Source organism: Perca fluviatilis, chromosome 2 (assembly GCF_010015445.1).
Source record: "Perca fluviatilis chromosome 2, GENO_Pfluv_1.0, whole genome shotgun sequence".
Lineage (NCBI taxonomy): Eukaryota > Metazoa > Chordata > Actinopteri > Perciformes > Percidae > Perca > Perca fluviatilis.
This window is the reverse complement of record NC_053113.1, coordinates 14,500,235-14,524,927: the sequence shown is the minus strand read 5'-3', so window position 1 is coordinate 14,524,927 and position 24,693 is coordinate 14,500,235. Positions and strand designations below refer to the sequence as shown.

At 40.0% G+C, this 24,693-nt stretch overlaps 2 protein-coding genes and 1 long non-coding RNA gene across 4 annotated transcripts in view; 2 read left to right on the top strand and 1 right to left on the bottom strand.

Annotated features, from left to right (window-relative positions):
- Positions 1-1,526, top strand: part of LOC120551027 (THAP domain-containing protein 5-like) — a 6,521-nt gene extending 4,995 nt beyond the window's left edge. Inside the window, exon 5 of the mRNA XM_039788133.1 lies at positions 1,167-1,526. Within this exon, the coding sequence (XP_039644067.1) occupies positions 1,167-1,286 (120 nt within the window). The 3' untranslated portion in view covers positions 1,287-1,526. The remainder of the gene's footprint in view (positions 1-1,166) is intronic.
- A 45-nt stretch (positions 1,527-1,571) lies between these two features.
- On the top strand, positions 1,572-4,162 carry LOC120551036. The gene is made up of 2 exons (XR_005637815.1): positions 1,572-2,085; positions 3,093-4,162. It is a non-coding gene; the product is annotated as an uncharacterized LOC120551036 (long non-coding RNA).
- Positions 4,163-5,000: 838 nt separating this feature from the next.
- On the bottom strand, positions 5,001-22,993 carry gipr (gastric inhibitory polypeptide receptor). Of its 2 annotated transcripts, none has more exons than XM_039821102.1 (15): positions 22,820-22,993; positions 15,840-15,958; positions 15,557-15,653; positions 15,266-15,373; positions 14,992-15,113; positions 13,859-13,965; positions 13,099-13,252; positions 10,849-11,008; positions 10,651-10,711; positions 10,367-10,436; positions 9,296-9,384; positions 7,454-7,592; positions 7,267-7,308; positions 6,184-6,276; positions 5,001-5,426 (listed from the first exon to the last, which is right to left on the bottom strand). In XM_039821102.1, exons 2-15 carry the CDS (start codon positions 15,888-15,890, stop codon positions 5,178-5,180), a joined length of 1,542 nt encoding a protein of 513 aa, XP_039677036.1. In that variant the 5' UTR covers positions 15,891-15,958; positions 22,820-22,993; the 3' UTR covers positions 5,001-5,177. The 2 variants fall into 2 exon arrangements, with proteins under 2 accessions (XP_039677036.1, XP_039677042.1); XM_039821108.1 differs by having other exon boundaries at positions 15,840-15,935.
- Positions 22,994-24,693: the final 1,700 nt, after the last annotated feature.

The following is a 24,693-nucleotide window of genomic DNA, read 5'->3' as shown; positions in this document are numbered from 1 at the left end:
CTATGTTTTTTTTTTTTGTTTTTTTAAATTAAGCCCTATGTTCCCACAGTTCCCTCATTTCTAAGATGTTTTCCAAAATTAGGCCCTATGTTCCCACATTTCCTTTTTCATAAATTTGTATCAGATTTTATCCCCCTTTCTCCCAATTTGGTAGCCAATTACACCCAACCTATTATCCAGTAGCAATGGACTACAGATCGAATGTAACCCTAACATAGGGCCTAATTTTAAGAAAAATCTTAGAAATGTGGGAACTTAGGGCTGTGGGAACTTAGGGCTGACCCCATTAGGAGTTAATGAAACAGATATGCATTTACAGTGAAAATGAAAATCTTTAAGTCAAAATTGAGATTTTGGAATGTTCCAACACAAAACAGTTTAATCAATTATTTAATAAATTAGAAACTTTCAAAATAATACCCAGTAAAAGATAGTAAGACAGTGTTGTGGGCGGGACATTAAGTCAGACTCAGTGGTGGGTGAAACCGAAGTAGAGGGACAGACACAGAGCTGTTTTTAATTAATTAGCTATGTCGATATCGGGCAATAAAAACGCTGATACAGATAATCTGCCAACTGCCAAAAAAAAACTGCCGATAATCGTCCAGGGCACTTTCAATCTCAGAACGGTGTACAGCGTTTTTTTATACGGTTTCCGTGTTGAACGATACGTTTCCTTGGAACGGTGTGAAACGGGGTGCAACGGCTTTGAGATATGTTTTCTCTCGTTTGGTGGGTGTGTCTCTCGTTTATTGGCTGTGTCACAGGGGATACCCAGTCATCAGAGACGTGTCCGTAAACTCGTGGTAATAAAAAAAGGCAGAGCGCTTGCACACACAACAGGGTGTTCAACGCACCCCCGTTTCAGTGTAAAAAAAACGTGTTGCTACGTTTTGTCGGCGCTCAACGCAGCCCAGGTTCATTTTAAAATAAAGCTTCCAAATGCTATTCTCAAGTTCCCTTTAGCTGTTGGTGTATTCTAATATTTCACTGGGAGATATAGAATTCTCCATTAACTCTACTATGCAACTTACAAAAACAATCCTCTCAGCCAGAGAGGATTGGGTGTAGGGGTTGAACACTTGAGGGACTATATATATTTGCTTTGTAAAAATGTGAAACAGTGCATTCACTTTTTATTGTCTCCTCTCCTCCTGTTGTCTCAGGCTTACATACAGACGAGTGCAGCAGTGTCAGAAGTTGGTGAGACTGTGGCAATCATCTATGAAGAGGACGATGGTGCATACTTGTATACTCCACTAATTAACGCAGGGGAAACGATGTGAGACTTGACTGTCCCATCTGTGTCCGTCTGCTGCCCTCTGTGCCAAAAAGTGACGTCGCTATTGCTGTTGAAAACAAAATCCTACCTAATTCTTTTCTCTTGACAAAATGAAATTTGTGTATGAAATGAAAACTGTGTTGTTGGATCTGCTGTGAGCTTTGCACAAGTGTGTGTGTGTGTGTGTGTGTGTGTGTGTGTGTGTGTGTGTGTGTGTGTGTGTGTGTGTGTGTGTGTGTGTGTGTGTGTGTGTGTGTGTGTGTGTGTGTGTGTGTGTGTGTGTGTGTGTGTGTGTGTGTGTGTGTGTGTGTGTGTGTGTGTGTGTCTGTGTGTGTGTTTTTGTGTGTGTGTGTCTGTGTCTGTGTGTCTGTCTTTTTTTTTTTTTTTTTCTTCAAGGTTTCCACCCTCTACTCCATTCCCCTCCTTTCTCCAACCACTTTTTGTTTAACGTTTGTGATAACGTACATATCAAATTAAAAACAACTTGCATTTAGGTTTGTCCTTCTTTTCTATAGTGACTGCACATTTTAGCTATTAAAAGAACCAAAGATTGTCCAGCCACTGAAGTCATATGAGTTTGATGTAATCCTCATCACTGACAGTTTTGACCTTTTCTTCTTCCACCTGTGGCAGCCAGCAAATCTGCAGCAACTACTATGCGATGCTATCGTGTCAATATGGACCAAAATCTCCGAGGAATGTTTCCAGCACCTCGAATCTATGCCGCGAAGAATCAAGGCAGATCTGAAGGCAAAAGGGGAGTCCAACCCGGTAGTAGCAAGGTGTCCCTAATAAAGTAGCTGGTGAGTGTATTTGTAAGTGGCATGGAGCATGCTGCTACATAGGCTGGGTTCACACCGCAAGTCTTAATGCTTAATTCTTTTGATCGGATCCGATTTTTTTTTTTTTCTTTTTTTTTTGGCTGTTCACATTACCTTTTTAAATTGTGGCTTATATCCGATTCCAGTGTCAACCATTTGTGGTTTCAAACTGACCCGCATGCGCAAAAGAACAATAACAATGACCTCAGACGCAGCACGCTGTTGTACTAAAGTTAGGGAGGTTATGGAGGAAGTGAGCGTTTTCGCTTTTATTTCAAAAGGTTTGTGTAATGGCAGCCGTAACATTAATGAGCCGGTGCTGAGGAAGAGAAGAATGAAGAGAAAGGGAGCCAAATTGGCTATTTTGGCCTTTTGCGGCGTTATGGCCTTGGTTGTTCACACTGCGGCAGCATTTGAAAAAAAACAGACCTGGGTCTGATTCAGGACCACATATGGAGGTGGTCTAAATCTTTTGAAAAAATCAGATCTGGGCAAGATTTGAGTGTTCACACTACTTGTGAAGAAGTCTGACCTGGTCACTTCACCCCAAAAAAATCAGATTTGAGGCACTTTTGCCTGTAGTCTGAACCATAGCCAGGGTGATTTGACACAGTGACAGGAAGAGCTGATTCCAACAGCGCTGTCAGTTGAAATGTAAAAGAACACGTATAAGTTGTACAGTAGTAGTTGTGACATGGTGGTGACTAAAGACATATTTATTTCTCCATTATTTATTTTTCTTTTTAACCTAAAACTCACTGTAAAGAATGTGATACTAATCAAATCTCACATGTTTACCGAGTTATCTGTTTAACTCTGCAGAGTTGAACCTTGATCAGTCAATTTTACTTCAGTCAATGTTCACCATATGAAGTAGTTCTCGCTTTTCCTCAGCGAAATGATCCAGATTACTCAGTAAACCTGCTTCTTGGCTTGAGTTTTACACAGTGGGTGGTTTTCCCTCATGGAGTGCTCTATCTCTCCTCTAGGTGGCATTAGAGGCGGCAGTTTAATCTGGATTACAGGAGATTTTACACACAGATCAGCATTTAACAAAGACCCCCTTACTTGAATTTGCACTAACTCTTACAAGGTACCTTGCTGTTTATCTGTGTGTGTGGGGGGAGGCTGTTTGGGCAAACAAAAACACAAAAACCTGAGTCAGGAGGTGGAGCGAAAAAAGAGGTAACGGTTTAAAAGTGTGGAGAAGCTTCTGTTTAAGAAACATTAACAACATCAAACATTAGTGACGCCCCATTCGGGTTAGACTTCATCACTGGTGGGACATTTCTGTCATCTCTGGAATAACCTTGTTTGGTAGTGTTTATTGGTGTTTGATGACGCCAAGTATGGTGTTAAAACAGTCTCCTAAGAATTTGCAACTCTGGGAAACACAATGCACAAATGAATGCAGAATGATTTGTATCTGTGTCTGTTAGTGATGGTCAAATGAAGCTTTGTGAACCATTTTCCCTTTTTTTTTTTTTCTGAGCCCGCTAGATGGGGCTCTCTCTTCAACAAAGGGTTTGAAAACACACTGAATTGCCATCCCTTTTAATGTTTTTCTTTGAAATGAGAGCGCCATCTGGTGAGCTCAGAAAATAAAGAAAATGGTTCACGAAGCTTCATTTGACCATCGCTAGTGTCCATGCGTCTAATTTGTAACTCGTATTTCATCATTTGTAAATCAACTTAGTATTTTTCAATGGAGATGTATTTGTATATCTCCTTCTATTTCTGCGGATACTTTTGAGACTGTTTTTCCGCGCCATGGAGACAAGTTGCACATTTTTATTTTTTTAGCACCATACCAAGGTTTCAAGTATTCATTTTGTGATGATTTGTTTGTGATTTTATGTTTACACTAACTTGTAAAATGAAGGTTATGAAAGTGTACTGTGGGGAGAAGAAGGAGATGAATATTTTTGCGTGTGGGTATGACTAACAGTAGATATTATGGTACCTTGGATGAGTTAATGGCCATTTTTTGGAAAGAGAATACCATTGTGATTTTATTCACTTTTACAGTAAAATTGTTCAATTAAACACGTTTGGCACATTTCCATGTTTCAATACAAAACAATTTCAGAGGTAGAAAATGAAAGAAACTCATGTTGCTTCCTCCATGGGAATAAAAACAGAGAGGATGGTTCCTATCAGCGGCTGATTTACGCTGAAGGACACAAGCCCTTTAGTTTAAATTATCCACAAATGGAAATTCTCATTTACTCCCCCTCCCTCCCCTTGACAAAATGGTTGGAGATCAGGGTCAGCTACACCATCAGGAAATACTTGAGAAGCACACTGTTGCTGTAAGACACTTCAACAGGGTTGATGAAATACTCAATACCCAAATCTTCCACACACCCCTTCCTGTATGATATTATCAACTTCTGGCACTTAAAGAACATGTGAATCCATCCGTCTATTTCCTAAACCACTCATCCTGTATCTTCTTTACCTTTTATAGTCCTTTTTAAATCTAAGTAAAAAAAATTCTGAATAATCCTACAGTCATAACAATGGATGATACATCGTAAGTCCTCTCAGTCCGGGTGTTAGTGAGTCTATTCTCGCTTTGCCAGACCTTCCTCCACAGCGCTGCGGAGGAGGGTCTGGCTAGTCCACACAGCATTCCGGGATGGGAGAAAAACGTGCTGTGGTTTATCGGCATTTCTTTAAACCAATCACAATCGTCTTGGGCGGTGCTAAGCACCAAGCAGAGCCACGGTGCCTCTGCAAAATAGCCTCGGGAAGGAACTTGAGTTTTGGTGGAACGTGTGTACTTTCAAAAGGTTGTTTTAGTCATGCAACAGAAAACTCAGATTGGACAGATAGTCTAGCTAGCTGTCTGGATTTACCCTGCAGAGATCTGAGGAGCAGTTAACCATAGTCCTCATAAATCCACTGGAGTTTAAAATGCCAACACAAAGATAGCGGAAGGTGACGGACATCCGGCCGAAAACGGTGAAATCCGGCGGAATTTTCAGCGGAACAGAGCAATCGTCAGTCTGATTCCTTGGACGCACTAATCACTGGTATTTCTTTATTTTGCTGAAGGCCATCTTGACTTTTCAGCAGCAGCTTTCGCAAGACTTTTCCTCATTTCCTCCTCCTCCTCCTCCACCCTGTGTATGAGCAGGGATGTAGCAGTAGGTCTTCAGCTGTCTGGCTCCCAGCTGGTCCTGGTTGTGGGTGTAGGGGTGAGGAGGAGCAGAGGGGTGGGGTAGAGCGGAGAGGCAGCTGTCCTCTTGGCAATGGGTGGGAGCATGGCAGGGAGACGGATTGGGGTACTGGCTACATGGTGGCATGCTAGCACCAACCTGCACAATGATTTAGACATGACGTTATTTAGTTTTGTCCAAGAAAAACTAGTGTAGAGTATATTAATTATCAAAATGACAATAATCCATTAAATGTCTATCTATGAATCTATAAAAAAATACATTTTACTTTATATACCTTTCTAAAGTTGTTGAACTTTCTTTGCCATCACAACCATTAGTATCTGTGAAATGTACTGCCTCCTTTATATGTAAAAGTCCCATTACTTTAGCCTGATTAGTGATTCACGAATTGGGATGGATGGACGGATGGATGAATGGATGGATCATGATGGCGGGCTAGGCTGCATATTTTGTAACAGCAGTATCGCTTTCAAGCGATGATTTAAAATTGTTTTCAACAACCCAAAGGGCTTTTAAACAAACCATAAACACATTATTTTAAACAACTGAATGTTGAATCACTGAAGCAACACATATAAATCTATTGCAGAAAAAATAGTAAGGGAGACATTCATAAATTATGCGCACCGTGTGAAGCTACATGAAAATAAAAGGCTTGCACATGATTGATGCACAGGACAGATAAAGGTTAAGTATTTCCAGCGCTCGACTTTTGAAAGCATAGTTTCCATGTTTACATGTCTGTCTGTTTTACTGGCCGTCATACAAAGAATCTGATTTAGAGTGTTTCTCTCAGATACACGAGGCCTGTAAATAGAAACCAAGTTCATACAATAAACATTTAGGTTAAATCTACAGCATGTATTGGACAAGCTGCAGCATTGGCGCGCACCTGCGGCGTGTTGCTGCCAGTGTTTCTCAGGTCATCCAGGTCAGTCATCCCCAGCTTCCACCTCTGCCATTTCTTCTTTATCTCTGCCTGCACCTGCAAGCAAAGGATGAGGTACAGTGAGAGAAAGAGGAGAGAAATCGGAAGACAAAAAGTCCTTGGACAAGACACTACTAAAGATGGAAAATGTAAAAGAAAAGCATCAAGACACCTTTAACTAAATGTACACTGAGTTAATAAACACATCTGAAAGCTCAGACTCATAACTCCTGTTGTGGAGTTGTCTTCTTTTTTTATACAACATATAAATCAGTTCTCTCAAACCTTAAAGGTGCCCTGCTACACATATTTCATGACTTTGTGGTAATGTCTGAAGTTCTACCATGGACTCTAACATTTTTTGTGGAGAAAATGCCTTGGTTACCTTGTTTCAAGCCATTCTAGCGTGGTATAGAAAGCCTACAGGAAGACTCAGGTCGATATCTGCCAGTTCTCATTAATATTCAACAAGCTCAGCTGTTTGAATCTGATTGGCTAACAGCTAGCCAATGAGAGCCTGGCTGTCAGAATCCTTTACCCAGCCCAACTGGGCGAGCTAATGAATAGTAATGAGCTCAGGCAATATGATGTCAGACTGACCAGCTTTTGTAATTGGCCTGATTTCTCTGCTTATTTCTTTTCAGTGGCTAGAGCTGACAGAGGAGGTAGCAGTTAATTTTCACATTCACAGCATAACACAAACACATGCGGACCTAACATATTAAAAAAAAAAAAATGCAAGTAAAAACGGTTTTGTGTGGCAGGTCACCTTTAAAAGACGCTCGTCAACCTTAGTAGTGGTCATCTGTTTGCTTTCAAGTAGAAAATCTTTTTATTGCCCACATATCATTGGGAGAATCATTGTCCGCGGTGGACCATAAGGGACACCGAAAAGCCCCACCAATAATAGTCCTAATCATTAGGAACATTTCCTTTTGTTATTTCACAAGCATTTTATGTCAAGCCTCTGTGATCCTGGTGCACAGTCCCTGCATGTATACACTCACTTTGGTATCATGCATGCACACACATAGACACACCACTTACCTCCATGTTGATAAAACAGTAGAGGATGGCTACGAATAAACCCTGTGAAGAGGGGAAATTACTCTTAATGTCGAACCCGACGTAGAAATACCATAAAATGTGTTTTGTGATGCTATTTCTATCAAGAAAAAGTCTTTGGAGTGCAGATAAATTCATCCCGAGTGGATATACAAAGTCCTGACCGTACCTGGAAAGAGTTGAAGAAGAGTTGGAAAAAGAGGTTGATGTTGGGGAGGATGCCATCCGTGTGTTCCTCTGTCAACACTGCAAAGACCACTTCATGGATCCCCAGCAGAGGGATCAAGGTCAGGGTGGATTTGGCCAGTCTGGAGGGAAAGATACAAACCAGAACTTTATATCTGTTATCTAGTCAGTGTTTTGCTCAAAGATCCTTCAGCAGGGTAGATGCTTTGCTTTGTTTGTTGAACACCTGCTTTCCAGTTACAGGACAGTCTCCCTGTCCAGCTGCCCAGAGGCTCTGCAGAGTGAAATAGAAAAGTGAATACTTAACTCCCTCCAGCAGAGCATTGTGGGAGATAAGAAAGAAGCTCTGCTAGATGGAAATTATTCTTGTAAATCAGACCTTTTGTGCGAGATAGCAATCAGCTTGTGTGTGTGTCTGTGTGTTTGTGTGTGTGAGTGTGAGTGTGTGTGCGTGCGTCCGTGTGTGTGTGTGTGTGTGTCCACTGCGGCTCCTTGTTCCAGCAGCTTTAGTCTGAAATAGTCTGGAGAAAATCCCGCACACTGACCATTACGCAAGCAATACTTTATTTAGAAAAATACAACGTTTCGGTCCCAGGCCTTCATCAGGTAAAATTTACCTGATGAAGGATTATTGCTTGCATAATGGTCAGTGTGCGGGATTTTCTCTCAACAATTTTTGATCCGTTACCTTTGATCATATCCTACGCACCTGCCCGACAAAAGAGTTGTGCAAAAAAAGTTTTCTCACGTCTGAAATAGTCTGAAATGTTCATTCAGAGTTGATTTGACATGTTGCAATAAGAAGGGTGAAACAGAGTTAGGTAAGTATGTTGAAATCATGTACTGTAATGAAGTACATTTTAGAGGTACTTGTACTTAACTTCAGTATTTCCCTTTTATCCCACTTTATACCTAATCTACTACATTTAGGAGGGAAACATTGCAATTTTTAATCCACTGCATTTATTTGACATTTCTCATCACTAGTTACTCTACAGATTAAAACGTGACATACAAAACACATATGATAAGCTTACAGATAGCACTGGTAAATATTACAGTAATGGTTCTCAACCTTTTTGGTTTTTGATCCCATACAAAAAAGCAGCTGGGGCCCCTTGTCATGTTTCAGATGTCTAAGATGTTTGTTATCATTTATACCATATTAATCAGTATTCGTCTGCTAATGTCAGATAGGATATCTTGTTTTACTTTGGATAATTTAACTGTAGTTCTTTTTTATGGTTGCTGGGTTTTTGGTTTATTGCATATATTTCACATACTTATGTATTAATGTAGGCCTTCTGCATGTCTTCTGTTGTATTTATAATGGCTGCAGTGAGCTTCAAGTGAAGGGACAGTCAATTAAAGCTTTTCAGAGGCTGTCTCAGTCCCACTCTGACACAACTAAAATCCACAGGGTAATTACAATGTAGTAAAAATAAGAATACTGACCTTCATGACCGTACGCATGTCATGTGAAAGCCATGTAAGCCAACACTCGGCCTCTTTCAGTCAAAGATTAGAAGGCCGTGTCACAGCTATCACAGTGCTGACATGGTCTCTATGCACCTCCACTAATGTTCATTCTGCTCTAATCCATTAAGGAGGTCTCCCACACTACTGGTGGTTCCACAGTGTTCACATGTTCACCACATTAGCCATGTTATCAAGTTGACCTGAAAACCATTAGCCTAATTACTGTCTTGACACTGTAAATACTGTTTTCCTTTTTGAGTGGCGGGTGTGTTTGTAGAATTTCCTTCAGTGTTTTTTTAAGGCAAGGTGAATAAAACTTTACAACAGCCATGTCCACGTGTCTTACCTGAATTTGTAGTCGGAGTACCTCATCTGATGGGCTCTCAGTTTGGATACAAGAATCTGGATGATGCGAATAAAGATGAAGAAGTTCACCTGAGGTGATACAAACAGGGTTATTTACATCCTCAGCGGTTGTGTTTCAAACGAGATGATGACAGTTCAAATTATAGTTTATGTTGACAACTTTGTCCACTCTCATTACATGTACATGTTCAGGTGTGTGTGTGTGTGTGTTCATGGTTGAGTAATTTGAATGTGACAGGGAGTGCTGCAGGTCATGTACTGTGCATGGCAGCGGTAGCTCAGTTCGTAGTGGTCCCCGTACGGAGCAAGTACGGACTGTGGACTGGTAGCTGAAGAGGAGTCAGTTCAACTGCTGAGGTGCCCTTGAGCAAGGCGCTGAACCCCCAACTGCTCAGGGCGCCTTTCATTGGCAGCCCCCCTCACTCTGACATCTCTCCATTAATGCATGTATACGGTCCTGTTTGTGAATGTGTGTGTACTGTATATCGGGAAGGTTTGAAATTTGTAATATCAACGGAGTGTAAAATTGTATGTGTGCTATCTGCACTATGACATGAAGTCACGGAGAAAGAAAGCCAAATGATGCAGATAAGATGAGGAACATCCCATCGAAACACAATGTACAGATAGGGCTGGGCGATATATCGATATTATATCGATATCGTGATATGAGACTAGATATCATCTTAGATTTTGGAAATTGTAATATCGTAAAGCTCTTCTATTATTTTTACCTTTACCCACTTAGTCATTATATCCACATTACTGAAGATTATTTATCTTAAATCTCATTGTGAAGATATTTTTTACAAGCACCAATTGTCAACCCTATAATATCGCCACAATATCGACATCAAGATATTAGGACAAGAATATTGTGATATCTGATTTTCTCTATATTACCCAGCCTTATGTACAGATCACATGTACAACTGCCAACCTGTGATGTTCATGGTCTGCATTCATATTGACTGTAGGGTTTAATAGGAAACATCCAGAGGCTGCCACTAACACTGAGTATTGTGTGTGTGTGTGTGTGTGTGTACGTTACCAGAATGGCGATCAGGATGGGAGTGCGTATTATCCACCAGTGCGCCATTTTCTCGTTTACCTCCCAACACCTACAAGCACAAAAATGTAAGAAATAATACACAAGGTATCCTGAAAAACTAGTATTGGATAAAGTGAAGAATGAAAAGACAAAAAGTGAAAATTGAATTCACATCTATAAAAAATCAGTCCATCTGTTGAACAGGTACGAGGCAGAATAACTACTTCAAAAAAATTATAAACTCCACAAAATCTATTGAAGAGACAACGTTAAAAATGACTCACCTTGTGTTTTCGAACAGGTAACGTACAATAACCCAAGGAACCACAAATAACACTGGAGTGCCTGACACAAAACAGAGTTTACAACACAAAAGCAGATGTAGTTAATCATATTGTATATTACACACGCATGTAAATTAAGAGTGCAACCATTCACCTTTTACAGCTGTGTTGTGTGTGTGACTACTTCTGTGTCATTACCCCAGCCAATGAGAAGGTATCCACAGAAATAGCGGTTTCCGGAGAATACCATCATCCCCAGCAGGTTGTGGAGATACAGGCCTTCCACCAGAAGCCAGTAGTAGTTGGCTCCCACACAGTACTGCATCAGCACCTGAGCCACGCGGCAGCCAGACACTGTCTGGTAGGTGATGGGGTTGTTTTTACATTTCAAGTCAAGTCTTAAGAGAACCAACTCTCAGTAAACCAACAGTTTTTACATCAACTATCACTTCAGTTTTCTAACTGAACCATTGTCAATTAATGTATGTGATAAACTTGTAAAATGTTAAAGGGGTGATAGAATGATTATATAGGGTATTTCACACTGTTCCTTAAGGTCTCCTAATGGGGTATGTAACATTAGTTGGGCTGAAAATGGCCTGGTTGATATTTTATTGGCCCTTATGCATCCCTGTGATTTGGCCCTATGTGTAAGAAGAGGTTTTCTTCCACATATGGTATGCTCATGAATATTTAGATGAGCTGCGCGCTGATTGGTTGAGCGAATCCCCATACACACACATTACAGACGCACGCTGATTGGTTGAGCGAATCCCCAATACACATACATTAGAGAAGCGACAGAATCTCATATTCCAGACACTGCAATGTTTCATTACCAAATTCACTTCTGAGCTTTTTATGCAAGAAATCAACTATATAAAGCTCAAATATGGGCCGTTTTACAAAAATGTATGGCTAATTGCAAATTTGGTAAGGCATGTCAGACTTTAGGAGTTCCACACAGTCTGACGAGAAAGCGGCAGCCTGCTGGGCTCCATACCCAGGGCAAAGTCACCCTTTGTGGATTACTGCACTACAGGGCTCCGCGGCCGGCTGCCGGCATAACTATAATATATTTACAGTTTGAATTCCGTCACGGCACTTATATCACAGCTACCCCAAGGTCTTACAAAGCTAACAACAGCTAACAGTCCGATTTTAATTTAAGGAATTTTTATATACGTGAGGGGTCTTGTTAGGAGGAGCAGCTAGCTACCTACACTTTCGGCATAATTATAGAATATTTACAGTTTGAATTTCATCACGGCATGTATGTTACAAGTTCCCCAAGGTCTTACAAAGCTTAGCTAACACTTGTCCGATTTCGGATTTCAATTTAAAGCATTTTTGTGAATTTCAGAGGTCTCGTTAGGAGGAGGCTAGCTAGCTCTATCAATGAGACTCACGGACAAGAGGCATTTATTTACCCAATCGTTTGTTTAAATAACTCAACACACATATCCATTATAAGATTAACTGGAACCAGCGGTAAGAGATTGCGGGCGTAACAAGCTCGCTGACCGCGCTCTCAGTCACACACCGGCCATTTAGCAGGAAGAGGGGAGGGAGAACAGCGAGCTGCAGGCTCTGGAGCTCTGTCAGGGCAGCGGCGTTTGGTAGTCCAGTCACCCAGAAAGGGTGAGTTTGCGCGGTTATGGAGCACCACGGGCTGCTGGCCGTGACGGAGCTCAATCGAGCTCACAGCAGGCCGGGGTCTGTGACGGAGGACAGGCAGGGCCGCGATGTAGCAACCCGGGCAGCATCAGCCGCTGAACTCTGACACACAGTCGGCCAAAATTTGCAATTAGCCATACATTTTCGTAAAACGGCCCATATTTGAGCTTTACATTTTTTACAGTTGATTTCTCGCATAAAAAAGTTTCAGAAGTGAATTTTGTAATGGAATAGCAGTGATCTGCGCGACCTAGATTCAGAAGACTACCTGATCTCAGGTCAGTTGTGTAGCCTATGTAAATGTTGGGGTGTGACTGTTCATGGCGTGACAAAGGTACAGGTCTTGGGATGCTTACGTCAACTTCTAGCTTTGTTGAGATTCACCGTTTTCAGCGGCAGTTTCAAAATATGAGATTTTCATAGTAAAGGGGTGTCAATGGGATTTTGAGCTTCTATGTATGTCCTATTTACCCACCGAACTGTCCTCTTTCAACTATGACAGGGTAAAATCGGTTTTGCATTCTATCACTCCTTTAATAATTACTTAGTATTATCAGACTTGTATAATGGATAGAATGTCAAAACTCATGGTCAAGGTGAAGGCTAGTGGTTGAAAACTGCTCTTCGATGCAATGGAAGCTGTGTTTTCTGTGATACAAATTTAGACATCCCTGAAATAATCCCTGTTTCCTACTCTCTCTCCCCTTTTCTCTCGCTGTCAATGTTTGTGTGTGTGTATGTGTGTGTGTGTGTGTGTGTGTGTCTCCCAACCTGATCACTGAGCACTTCCAAGATGTCCCTGTTGTCTCTGAACTCCGGAGTGTCTCTGCTCAGCAGAGCGTCTCTGCTCAGGATGGAAACAGCTCGCAGAATGAATGATGCAAACAGGTTGGTGTGGATGTAGTTTCTGGTGCAGTGCAGCTTCCTGCAGACATCACACATGTCACGGTGCCGTTAAACGTATCACAACGATGTTTTACGTTCAGTCAGACTGTTAAAGGTATGGCACACTCAGAAAGTGTTAAAAAAAATGTGTGAACTTTCAGCACTCCCTTTCTTTTATTTGATGATGGAGGTCAGTGAGGAACCTGACCTAAAGAAAAATCCTCACACACTTTCTAAAGGCCAAACTGAGGTCTGTTTATTTACTTCTTTTCATTCTTTTATGTTAAGTGCTTGTTGCTGTGATATGTTTTGCATCAGTTCACTTTACACAACAAACAGTTAATTCTCAGAATGCCTATGAACAGCATCAGACATATGACCAAGTCTGTTTATTTTAAATAAACAATTGTTTTATAGGAGAAACTACTGTAATGACAAATCGTTAGAAGCCTTTAACAGCAACTGCATGATAAGATGCGTTAGAACTGTAAACAAACAAACTGGCTGTGTTACATAATGTTACATAATGTGTTATAGTACATAAACAGATACAAATAATTAACCAAAAAATAGGCTAAAAATAATGAGATAACGAGACAAGAATAAGACAGCAGAAAACTGATTTCAGAGATGTAGAGATGCCTACCTGAAGAACAGCAGAATAATCAGAGCCAGTGAGAGACTGGTCAGACTAACACAGTAACCCACTGTGTACATGACTCTGAAGTAGGCTAAGATCAGCATCTGCTTCTTCTGTACAGAATGCAACCAAAGTACAAGAGTGGGTTAACACTGTGGACAAAAATGGTGTGTGTCTGTGTGTCATACCTGTCAAGTATCCCGTTTTGGCCGGGAAAGTCCCGTATTTTACCCTTCTTTCCCGCCGTCCTCCCGTATTAGTATTTTCCCGTAAATCTCCCGTATTTTAACCTGCGTTATTAAAAAATAATACCCCGGGTCCGAGCGGAGTAAAAAAAAAAAACATTCCCAATCTGAGCTCTGTCACTAGCCTCGCGATAACTGCCACCTGCAGTAGCCTACTACAGATACTGTAGATGGCAGTTGTCGCGAGTTTAGTGTGTGAGGTCAGATGATGAGTGACAACGCAGGAAAAAAAAAAAACAGAGACGGATGATGGAGGCTTCGACAGAGACGGTGCGCTGCCAAAACTTATGAAGGCTTTACTATGCATTCCCCATAGCAATGCAAGTTGAGAAAGGGTGTTTAGCATGGTACGAAAGATTGTTCCAGAGAATAGGATGACGTTAGACAACAGAACTGTTTGCGCTCTACTCTTGTGTAAACCACTCTGTAAACCACTCTGGCCCAGCCCCAAAAAATACTCCTTCCAAAACAATCTTAAAGAATGCAAAGTCTGCAACAAATTTATACAATAACTCACTAAAAGAGTAAAGAAAAGTTATGTGAAATGAAAAAAAAACTGTAAAAGAAAAGCAATATGAAATGAAAAGAATGTGTGGAATGAAAATAAAATGTAAGGACAAGCAATGTTATAAATTGTAAAATGTTTTCAGCATTCTGCATCAAGTGGTGATTTTAGCTTTCTTGTACACCTGTCTTAAAATGTAAGGGATACTGGAGCTTGGTTGGGGTGGTGGGACTGCTTGCGGTGGGCGCTGGAAAATTTCCCTTATTTTCAAATCCAAAACTTGACAGGTATGCACTGTGTGTGTGTGTGTGTGTGTGTGTGTGTGTGTGTGTGTGTGTGTGTGTGTGTGTGTGTGTGTGTGTGTGTGTGTGTGTGTGTGTGTGTGTTACCTGAGCTTCCTGTTGGCTGTTGTCAGTGTTGCACTGAGAATTATCCCTCCAGGTGTGGCTGAAGTTGCTGTTTGTCCACTGACCATCAGGTCCACATTCCCGCAACACAAAGCCATTACGCACTACACAGACACACGGCAGCAGATGAAACACACCCTTGACTACATACAATAGTAGTGTGTGTGTGTGTGTGTGTGTGTGTGTGTGTGTGTGTGTGTGTGTGTGTGTGTGTGTGTGTGTGTGTGTGTGTGTGTGTGTGTGTGTGTATTCCTACCTTGGTTGTACCAGGGCAGGTACCAGGGACAGGGCACTTTGACTGTAGAGTTTGGCTTCCCATCTGACCAGCAGGCGTACATGTCAAACATACGACCACAAAACACTCCTGAGGAGAGGAGAGGAGAGGAGAGGAGAGAAGAGAAGAGAAGAGAAGAGAAGAGAAGAGAAGAGAAGAGAAGAGAAGAAGAGGACAGGAGGTTACTTGCACCTTTATTAATGTGTATTATAAAAGGTGTGTGTGTGTGTGTGTGTGTTGTTTTCATTAATTTCTAAAAAATGTGCATGTTACCTTTGGGTCTGGGTTCTGTACTCATGTGGAGCAGACATTCCTTCCTGTAGCGGTTCCATTCCTCAACTGTTTCCTTCACAGTCCTCCCTGACACACACTTCACACATACGAACAAGCAAACCACTCTTTAAGTAAATATCGGTCAACGCTTTATTTGGAGGAATTTGCACTTTGATTATATTTTTGTTATTTGCACTTAGGTATAGTCTGTTTTTGCTTTGCACTTTTCATCATTCTATCTATCTATCTATCTATCTATCTATCTATCTACCTAGACACATACCAGAGTCCTGTGAAGGAGGAAGAGGATGAGCAATGTGTCAGAGGCCTTCATCACTCAGAGGTGTGCCAGGGTGGCCGCCGGGAGATCATCTCAGAGCTTTACAAGACACCACAATGTCACTGAGTTGTCATCAGACGTCATGTAAAAGAAAACGTGAGGTAAGGTAAGTTAAAAAAAAAAAAAAAAAAAAAATCACTTACGGTAATATCTGGTTTATATCCATAAATGTAGTGTGTGACAGCAGTGTGCGAGGAATAAATAAAACTGCAACTAACGATTATTTTCATTGTCGATGAATCTGTCGATTATTTTCTCGATTTCTCGATTAGTTGTTTGGTGATTATTTAATAGTTGACAACTAGGCTAATCGATTAATCGATTCATCTTTTGCAGCTCTACAAATGAGAATTCCAACGTTACACTCAAGCCAGCTAGACTCAATGACTATGTGGCTTTAGGGTAGAAACGTTATAATCATTCAGGAAAGAAGACAGCAAATCAACACGTTTCCCTTGAAATGTCACATCTTATACTGTAACAATGGTTTTGGTCAAGACCTGGTGATAAACTTTCAAATGTTTGAATTCATGAACTGATGATGAGCGCCCAAAACCCTCCGTTAGTTTTGGTCACTGTCGGGTTAGAACCATGAACATATGGAGCCAATAGTATGGGTAAATTCATTTTCTACATATTAAAAGTTGTCTGTGTCCCAATCCGTAGATGTATACACATCTGTAAATGTGTTTAACACTTTATGGTTGCAGACTTTGGACCATCCTCCTTGTGCGACTACTGATTAGTAGGTGCACTTTCCAGCCATCAAAGCATACAGAGGAAGGAACATGAAAGACTGCAGAATAATCCTGTCTCTAATCCCCCACTCAATACTGGCAGGAAGCTAACGTAACTGGCCAGGAAGACTGTGGGCTGGCGTGTGACGAGCAAAGCCTGCTGTGGTGTGAGGATGGCGAACGAGAGAAGTGAGATCAAAAAGAAAGAAAAAAAAAAAGACTGGGTTTCTCAAAAACGAGGATTCTTTAGACTTAAACATTGTTATGCACCCATTTAAATGAACTTGTCCTAACTTGACATTAAGATACTGGGCTATAAGTTAAACTAGCCATATACTGTACATAATGATGCAGACTTTGACTCTAACAGGATAGTCATCTGGACTGGATGTGCCTCTCTCTGCCTTAGCTGTGTGTATTCCTGTCCCATTCTGCCACTCTGTTCCTCCCTCCAGCCACATTCCCTAAACCCATTCAGGGTTCATTTCTTACCTGTCCACTAGATGCCCTCAGACTTTCTTTTCAGGTCTGCGGCTTATAATCGGCCCTTTTTAAAACATTTGTTGCCAGTTTGTCAATTTTGTCACGTGCCTCATGTAGCATTGTTGTGTTACCTGTCTGTTATCTGTGTTCGGGTCCTTCCCTTGTTGCTTGTATCCACCGGCTATGGCAGTATACTATTAAACGGCATACAACAAGCATGATTTCTACTGTAAACACCTAGAGACAACATATACATATACATTTACAAAGCACTAAGTCTCAGCCATGTCACTAACATCTGGCACTTTCAAGAATCCTGTTAAGCTTCTCTCCTCTCTCAGCATCATAGTTTATTAGCTCTCCCCAGTCAATATAAACGGTTTGCCCTTTGTGTGCTCTTCATTTTTGGTACAGCCTCCGCCTTGAATTATTCCCTTGTTGATGAGAAATAGCTTCTTATTATTGAATTTTTTATTACAGACTTATCTCTGATCCGTTGAATGTGTCACTACAGCTTGTATTTTTAAGCTTGCATTTAACTTTTAGCTTTGGAAAAGCTATATTATCTCACATCACTTTTAAATTGTTCCACAAATATGTCACTTGCCAGTGCATTAGGTTGGTTAAAACTAATGCAGTCTACAATAGAATGTAATGAATCATTCATGAAGGTTAAAATGTTCGGGTTTTATTAAAAATTTTCAGAGGTGTTGATTGTATTTTATGGTCATTTTGGAGGTCCTAGTTTGTTGTATTGCTACTGAGTTATGTTTCTAATATTGTCGTCTACTCTTGTTGGTTTAGATGGGGTGATCAGTTTCTGTGTTCGTTTAGTTGTCAGCTAATTATTTTTTGGTAGTTTAGGGCCAGGGGAGGTATTTTGGGTCTGATGACCCACAACGTGGCTTCACTCTGCTGCTCTCTATGTCTGAACCTTTGGACGTTTATCATTTTTGTTTTGACTTGTTTGACACATAAAAATAGGTTACTGCTGCAACACTGCTCTTAAATCCTGGATGTTTCGGTTCTTGTCGTCATGTCTAACAGATTTTTACAGTGAATACATTTGCCAGCGAAATCCGCAGGAAGTAACAAATTGTAACTTAAGTGTCAAAAACAAATTGTTTCATAAAGAACGAGCGAGCGCCTTCTAGGTAAAGTTGGACTCACCAGTGTTTAATACCTCTCGCGTGATTTTCATATACAGCTTAAGATTGTATCCAAAAAGTGACTGCTGCTTATATTTGGTTATAAGTGTACGGCATAATGCAGCCTCAATGAGATAGGAAAACACTCATCCATATTATGCTTGCATTATCAGTTGTCATAGATGTAGAGCGTAGTCAGAAATATGAATTAAGTGAAAAATCTTTTTTCTATCAAACTGAGGAAGAGAATATTTTACATATGGAGAAAAATAAAAACTCCCATTAATAAAAAATAAATGCAGCCATTTGTATTTTTTTTTCTAAATCGCAGTACTTGAAATTTGTGAGGTTTACGGGAAAGTGCCCATTAACAATCGAGCAATTTGTAAAACAGTGGGACATTATTCTGTCTTTTTGTTGATTGAGACTTAAAACCATTGTTAAAAATTACAGAAGCTATTCCTTAGAGAGGTACAGAGTGGCAGATAAGAACCTGCTGCTTACAATGAACTGCATGATGTATTCTGTATGGACAGTATGCTGGCAGTGCAACTTTGCCTAGAGCACTAAGTACAAGGAACACGAAGGAATATAAAGAATGAGGTCATAAAGGAAGAAGATGAGTCTGCAACCAAAGCTGTCGTGTGTGTGTGTGTGTGTGTGTGTGTGTGTGTGTGTGTGGTGTGTGTGTTGTGTGTGTGTGTGTGTGTGTGTGTGTGTGTGTGTGTGAGACACTAAAAGCCAGAAGATTCTGTTGAAAGTTCCATGATTTTTCTGAAACCTTATTTGCGGTTTTACATTATTGGATGAATACTTTATTGTTGTTTGTCATTGTTAACTCTCTGCATCTCAACTGTGAATATTCCTTTTTTTCTTTCTTTCTTTCAGTCTCTTAATTAAAGAGACTCACACACATCTATCACATAGTAACTTTCTTTCTTTCTAAGTGCCTCCATCTCCCTCTTTCTAAACTGAATATGAGATAATAAACCCTTTCCATTAGAACAAATCTTTATCTGTGTTTAATAAGGTTCAAATGTTTGGTACTTCCTCTTAAATTAGACAACTCCCTTTAATTTATCCATTAATGTAAAAATTAAGAAGGGGAAATGTATGTTAATGAGGAGATGGAGGTTTTAGTGATTTGATGACCATTAAACTGATCAAATGCTATTCACTTGAATTGACAGAGAACAGTATGCGCTGCATTAGAAACCAGTGAACACAGTAGCAAAGCCATATTGTGATGGCAGGGAGAAATCATTTATGTTGCATTAACAGTGGCATTTCCATAGAGAAATATCTGTCTTTTGTCAAATATCTAGGTTTTTTATGTCCAGCAGCAGAAACTGTAGTATGTTTGAAAGAGAATAAAAAGAGCAACAGGGGAGCAGCCATAGTCATCACAGCTTCAGAGAGAACAGCTGAAACTTAAACAACATAAAACCATAGGAGAGAACATCACAGTGCCTCTCAGAGGTTTTTTTTTCTGCATCTACAAACAACAAAATGATCTCTCCTAATAAGAAGTCAGGGAGAGCCACACCCTCGACCCCACTGGTTCAAAAAGTTCCCTTTCTACCCCCATTGTCTGCATGGAAATTCTACTGGTTTTGTACCATATCACATACAGCAGATCGTTATGGTTTATGATAACAGACCGCAAGAATAAAGTTTGGCTTCATTATAATTTCATTTCATCAGAAAGGCGGGGTAATCTAGAAACACTTAAGAACTCCATGCAACAGAGGATCCTGAGTTCAAGGCCTGCTTTTCCTGAATAGATTGATCATTAAAAGAAACAGGATTTAAAGGTCCCATGACATGGTGCTCTTTGGATGCTTTTATATAGGCCTTAATGGTCCCCTAATACTGTCTCTTTTATATAGACCTTAGTGGTCCCCTAATACTGTATCTGAAGTCTCTTTTATATAGACCTTAGTGGTCCCCTAATACTTTATCTGAAGTCTCTTTTATATAGACCTTAGTGGTCCCCTAATACTGTATCTGAAGGCTCTTTTATATAGACCTTAGTGGTCCCCTAATACTGTATCTGAAGTCTGTTTCCTGAAATTCAGCCTTGGTGCAGAATTACAGCCACTAGAGCCAGTCCCACAATGAGCTTTCCTTAGTATGTGCCATTTCTGTGTCTGAGGAGGAGAGAGGGGGGGCAAGGTGTAGGGTGTGGGTGTGGCCTTGACCAACTGCCACTTTGCTCGTTTGAAAGCCATTATGTCTCTCTCTCATGTGTGGGCCAAATTCTCTGGGTGGGCAAAGCAGAGAAAGGGGAGGTAACCTTGCTCCTTATGACCTCATAAGGAGAAGATTCCAGATCGGCCCATCTGAGCTTTCATTTTCTCAAAGGCAGTTTCTAGCCACTGGGGGACCATAGGCAGGCTGGGGGAGCGCATATTAATGTTAAAAAACCTCATAAAGTGAAATTTCCATGCCATGGGACCTTTAAACTAAGTTAAAAAAGTATCTGCTCTCTAGCTTTGTTGTTCTAGATCTTTCACTTATTTATTTAGGGTTTCCTTTTAATTTGTATCTCATCTGTACTTTCAGCTTCAAATCATTCGTATTCAATCGTATTCATACAGCGTTCTCGCAGGTGTGGGTGAATCCGGGGTTAAGCTCAGAAATCAAATTCATCTGATATCGTGGCTTCTGATACTCAAATTAAAGGGGCATGCATGCTGGGAACTTGCATGCATAAATACCCCTTGAAAAGCAGACACCCCACTGTGAGACACACGCACGCACATTTAGTCCAATTAGCTTGGATGACCACCAACAGCTTATATAAGTTTATGTAACAATGCTAGCAGACTCTGTGTGTGTGTGTGTTGCAACCAGCTTCCCCTGATACCTAAGCCATGACTGTGTTGCACCACCCCGCAGGGCTGCACATAATAGTTTACACCACTAACTCACTAATTAGCACCCAATCAAAAATAGTGACGAAAGATCAATTCAAGTTATAAGAGCCCACAACAATCTCCTAAAATACCTTTCTGCCTTTTTCTAACATCATTGTTATAATTTGATATTTCTCATACTTTTTTTTTAATCTTTATATCTTTGTTTTAATGATTATATTTTTTTTATCTCTTTAAGCTTTTAAATTGTTTGCTCTTTGTGTCTCCTGTTTTTAATGCTACATAAATGAAGTTCATTATTATTATGTTAATTAATACATTTTAAAATGGTCCTTAAGTTTTTCTTTTTTCAGTGACTTGTGTGTAACAGATAGGTGTGGAGCCTGACAACTTCCTTTTTGTTCTTGCTCCCCATGGCTCTGTGTGGGGGTCAGCAGGGGCGTAGCACAAAATTCTGGGCCCTGTAGAAAGGCATTTTCTATGGGCCCCTCTCCGCATCCACAGCTACTCATTCTAGCATATTTTTGGGCCCTCCTCACATGAGGGCCCTGGGTACTCAGTCCCCTTTTCCCCCCCATTCCAACGCCTCTGGGGGTCAGAGGTCAGTGATTCAGTGTGTTGCTCAGTCTCAGAAACAGGACAGGACAGAAACTGTACCCCTACATGTGACCATTCGCACAGCACTGGATTTCACAGTGATACGCATTAACATGTGTTATTAAATAAACAATGTGTTAATAAAGAAACACATTGAATGAGAAAGTGTGTCCAAACGTTTGGCCTGTACTATATATAACCTATATATAGGCCAAACGTTTGGACACACTTTCTCAAATATATATATATATATATATATATATATATACTTTCTCATTCAATGTGTTTCTTTATTTTCATGACTATTTACATTGTAGATTCTCACTGAAGGCATCAAAACTATGAATGAACACATATGGAATTATGTACTTAACAAAAAGTGTGAAATAACTGAAAACATGTCTTATATTTTTATGCTTTTTTTGATAGCGCTGCAAACCCTTGGTGTTCTCTCAATGAGCTTCATGAGGTAGTCACCTGAAATGGTTTTCACTTCACAGGTGTGCCTTGTCAGGGTTAATTAGTGGAATTCTTTCCCTTATTAATAAAAAAGCAAAGGGTGGCTACTTTGAAGAATCTAAAATATAAGACATGTTTTCAGGTATTTCACACTTTTTTTTAAGTACATAATTCCATATGTGTTCATTCATAGTTTTGATGCCTTCAGTGAAAATCTACAATGTAAATAGTCATGAAAATAAAAGGAAACGCATTTGAATGAGAAGGTGTGTCCAAACTTTTGGCCTGTACTGTATATATATGCTTATAAATGTGTGAAGTCATTAGAGGTTGTGTTTACTTGTTTGCATGTGTTTGTGTATTCTCGTTCTTTTGATTTGTGTCACTTCCACTCACTCTGCTAGACATGCAATTGTCATGCTTACATAATCCCCAACGACCATATTATCATGCTATAATAAACAACTACAATGAACGATCCCCAATTATCCTTGTGAAAGAAAAAGAAAAAAAAAGACAGACCAAACTATGGAAACGGTCGTGCAAAGGCCAGAAGCCGAGGTAAAGAAGGCTGCATGCATGCATGGTGGGAACGTAAAGGAAAAGAATGTGGACCTCACCTTTGGTTATTTCACGTTGTCAATGTCAAAGTCTGCAACCAAACCCCGGAGAAATAATAATCATAAGCAGGTACGCGTCTAGGAATTGTTGTCCAGAAGTGTCCCGACGGCAGTCGCATAACGCGATGAATCCAGCAGGTTTATTGGAAAGATCCACGGAGCGCACATATATAGTCTGCGATCACCGGCTCAACCCCTTTTTTTTTTTTTTTTTTTTTTTTTTTTTTTTTTTTTTTTTTTTTTTTTTTTTTTTCTCTCTTTTTTTTTCTTTCTCCTTCTCAATCATTGACCTGAAGGATGGAGTGTTAAATAGTGATGGATATGTATCGGCCATGGCAGGATGTTTTGGTTTCTCTAAGCAGCTGCTCACTCGGGCACCTCCCAGGAAAAAATCTTGATATTAATCTGCAACTGTAATTTGATTGGTATGATCATTGAGGAACTGCTGAGTGTATACTACTAGTCTACTACTACTACTAGCTACTACTAGTACTGCCTACTTATAATAATAATAATAATAATAATAATAATAATAATAATAATAATAATAATAATAATAATAATATATAATTAATTAACCTATGTTTTAGTAAATGTGATTATATTATAAAAAAGCATATGCAGAAACTCAATGTGGCATACAGTATAATGATGGGATGAGGCTGCTGCTTAAAAATATATTAACCCTAAAGAAGATTATAGGATGCAACAAGAGTCCAGAGTTTCAGATTATCCATCATCATTTCATCAAGAGGAACATTTTTAAGTAAACGTGATCAATCTAATAAGTTACCACTTGCAACTTTAGCGCAGAGAAACACACATTTAAATCAGAGTACCAAATACTCCATGCAGTAAATGTATTTACTTTACTTTATTCTTTATTCAGGACACAAAAAAAAACTGTCCATAGCACAATACAAAACATAGAAAAAGACAGACAAATACAAGACAAAACACATACAATAAGAAATGACTACAACAGACGGAGTTCCACAATACACAAAAAGAGTGTTCAGATATTAGCATATACAGTAGACTAAAACGCCAGTGGTTCCACAATCTCTAAGTGAACCTAATCACACTCATTGCAGGGTTCACTAGTGTTGCAATTATGCTGTTGAATGACTCAGTTAGTCTACACATATACATCTGTACATGAGATCCCCGAGTACAGCAGGACAGGTGGATACATCAACACTTACAAAAATTTGGCTTGCACTGCTCCATCGTGGCATTTTAAGTATATGCTAAAAGTGTAAATTGTGTGGGGTGGGGGTCACTCTACTTTCTAATGAGCTTTTCCCTCAACAAGATGGCAGGTTGTAAAAAATAACCCAGGGCCAGGGTTATCTGTCAAAAATGTTGATTTGCCTCTACCTTTGATTTCTGATCACTGACATGTCACCACTGCGTTGGCCAGTCAAATATGTGCAAATAGCTTACACATTACTGTGCAAAATGTATGCAATATCTTTGCTATTAAGCATCAACACAGCTGTCACTGACTTCACGATAAACCACTGTGATGTGTCTGATGTGTAATAACCCTTTAAACACAACTTTCTACTGTTTTACTTTTTACTTTGGTTCGTGTCTGCTTTATTTCCGAACGTTATCAATAAACATAATTATTGTTTTGGTGAGGTACGTCTTTAAAGCATCGACCAATTTAAAATGAATGAGAAACAGTTTGGTGCATAGCACCGTGGTGTAAATTCAGCAGATGTTACATAGCATGTTTGTTGTCTCAGGCCCCGTCACTGAGGATGCTTCTGCTGCAGCATCTTCACACACAGGCCCGTGTTAAGACAATGTGGTGCCTCTGGGCATTATTGGGAAATTAGTGTTCATAAACGAGTAATGTATGATCT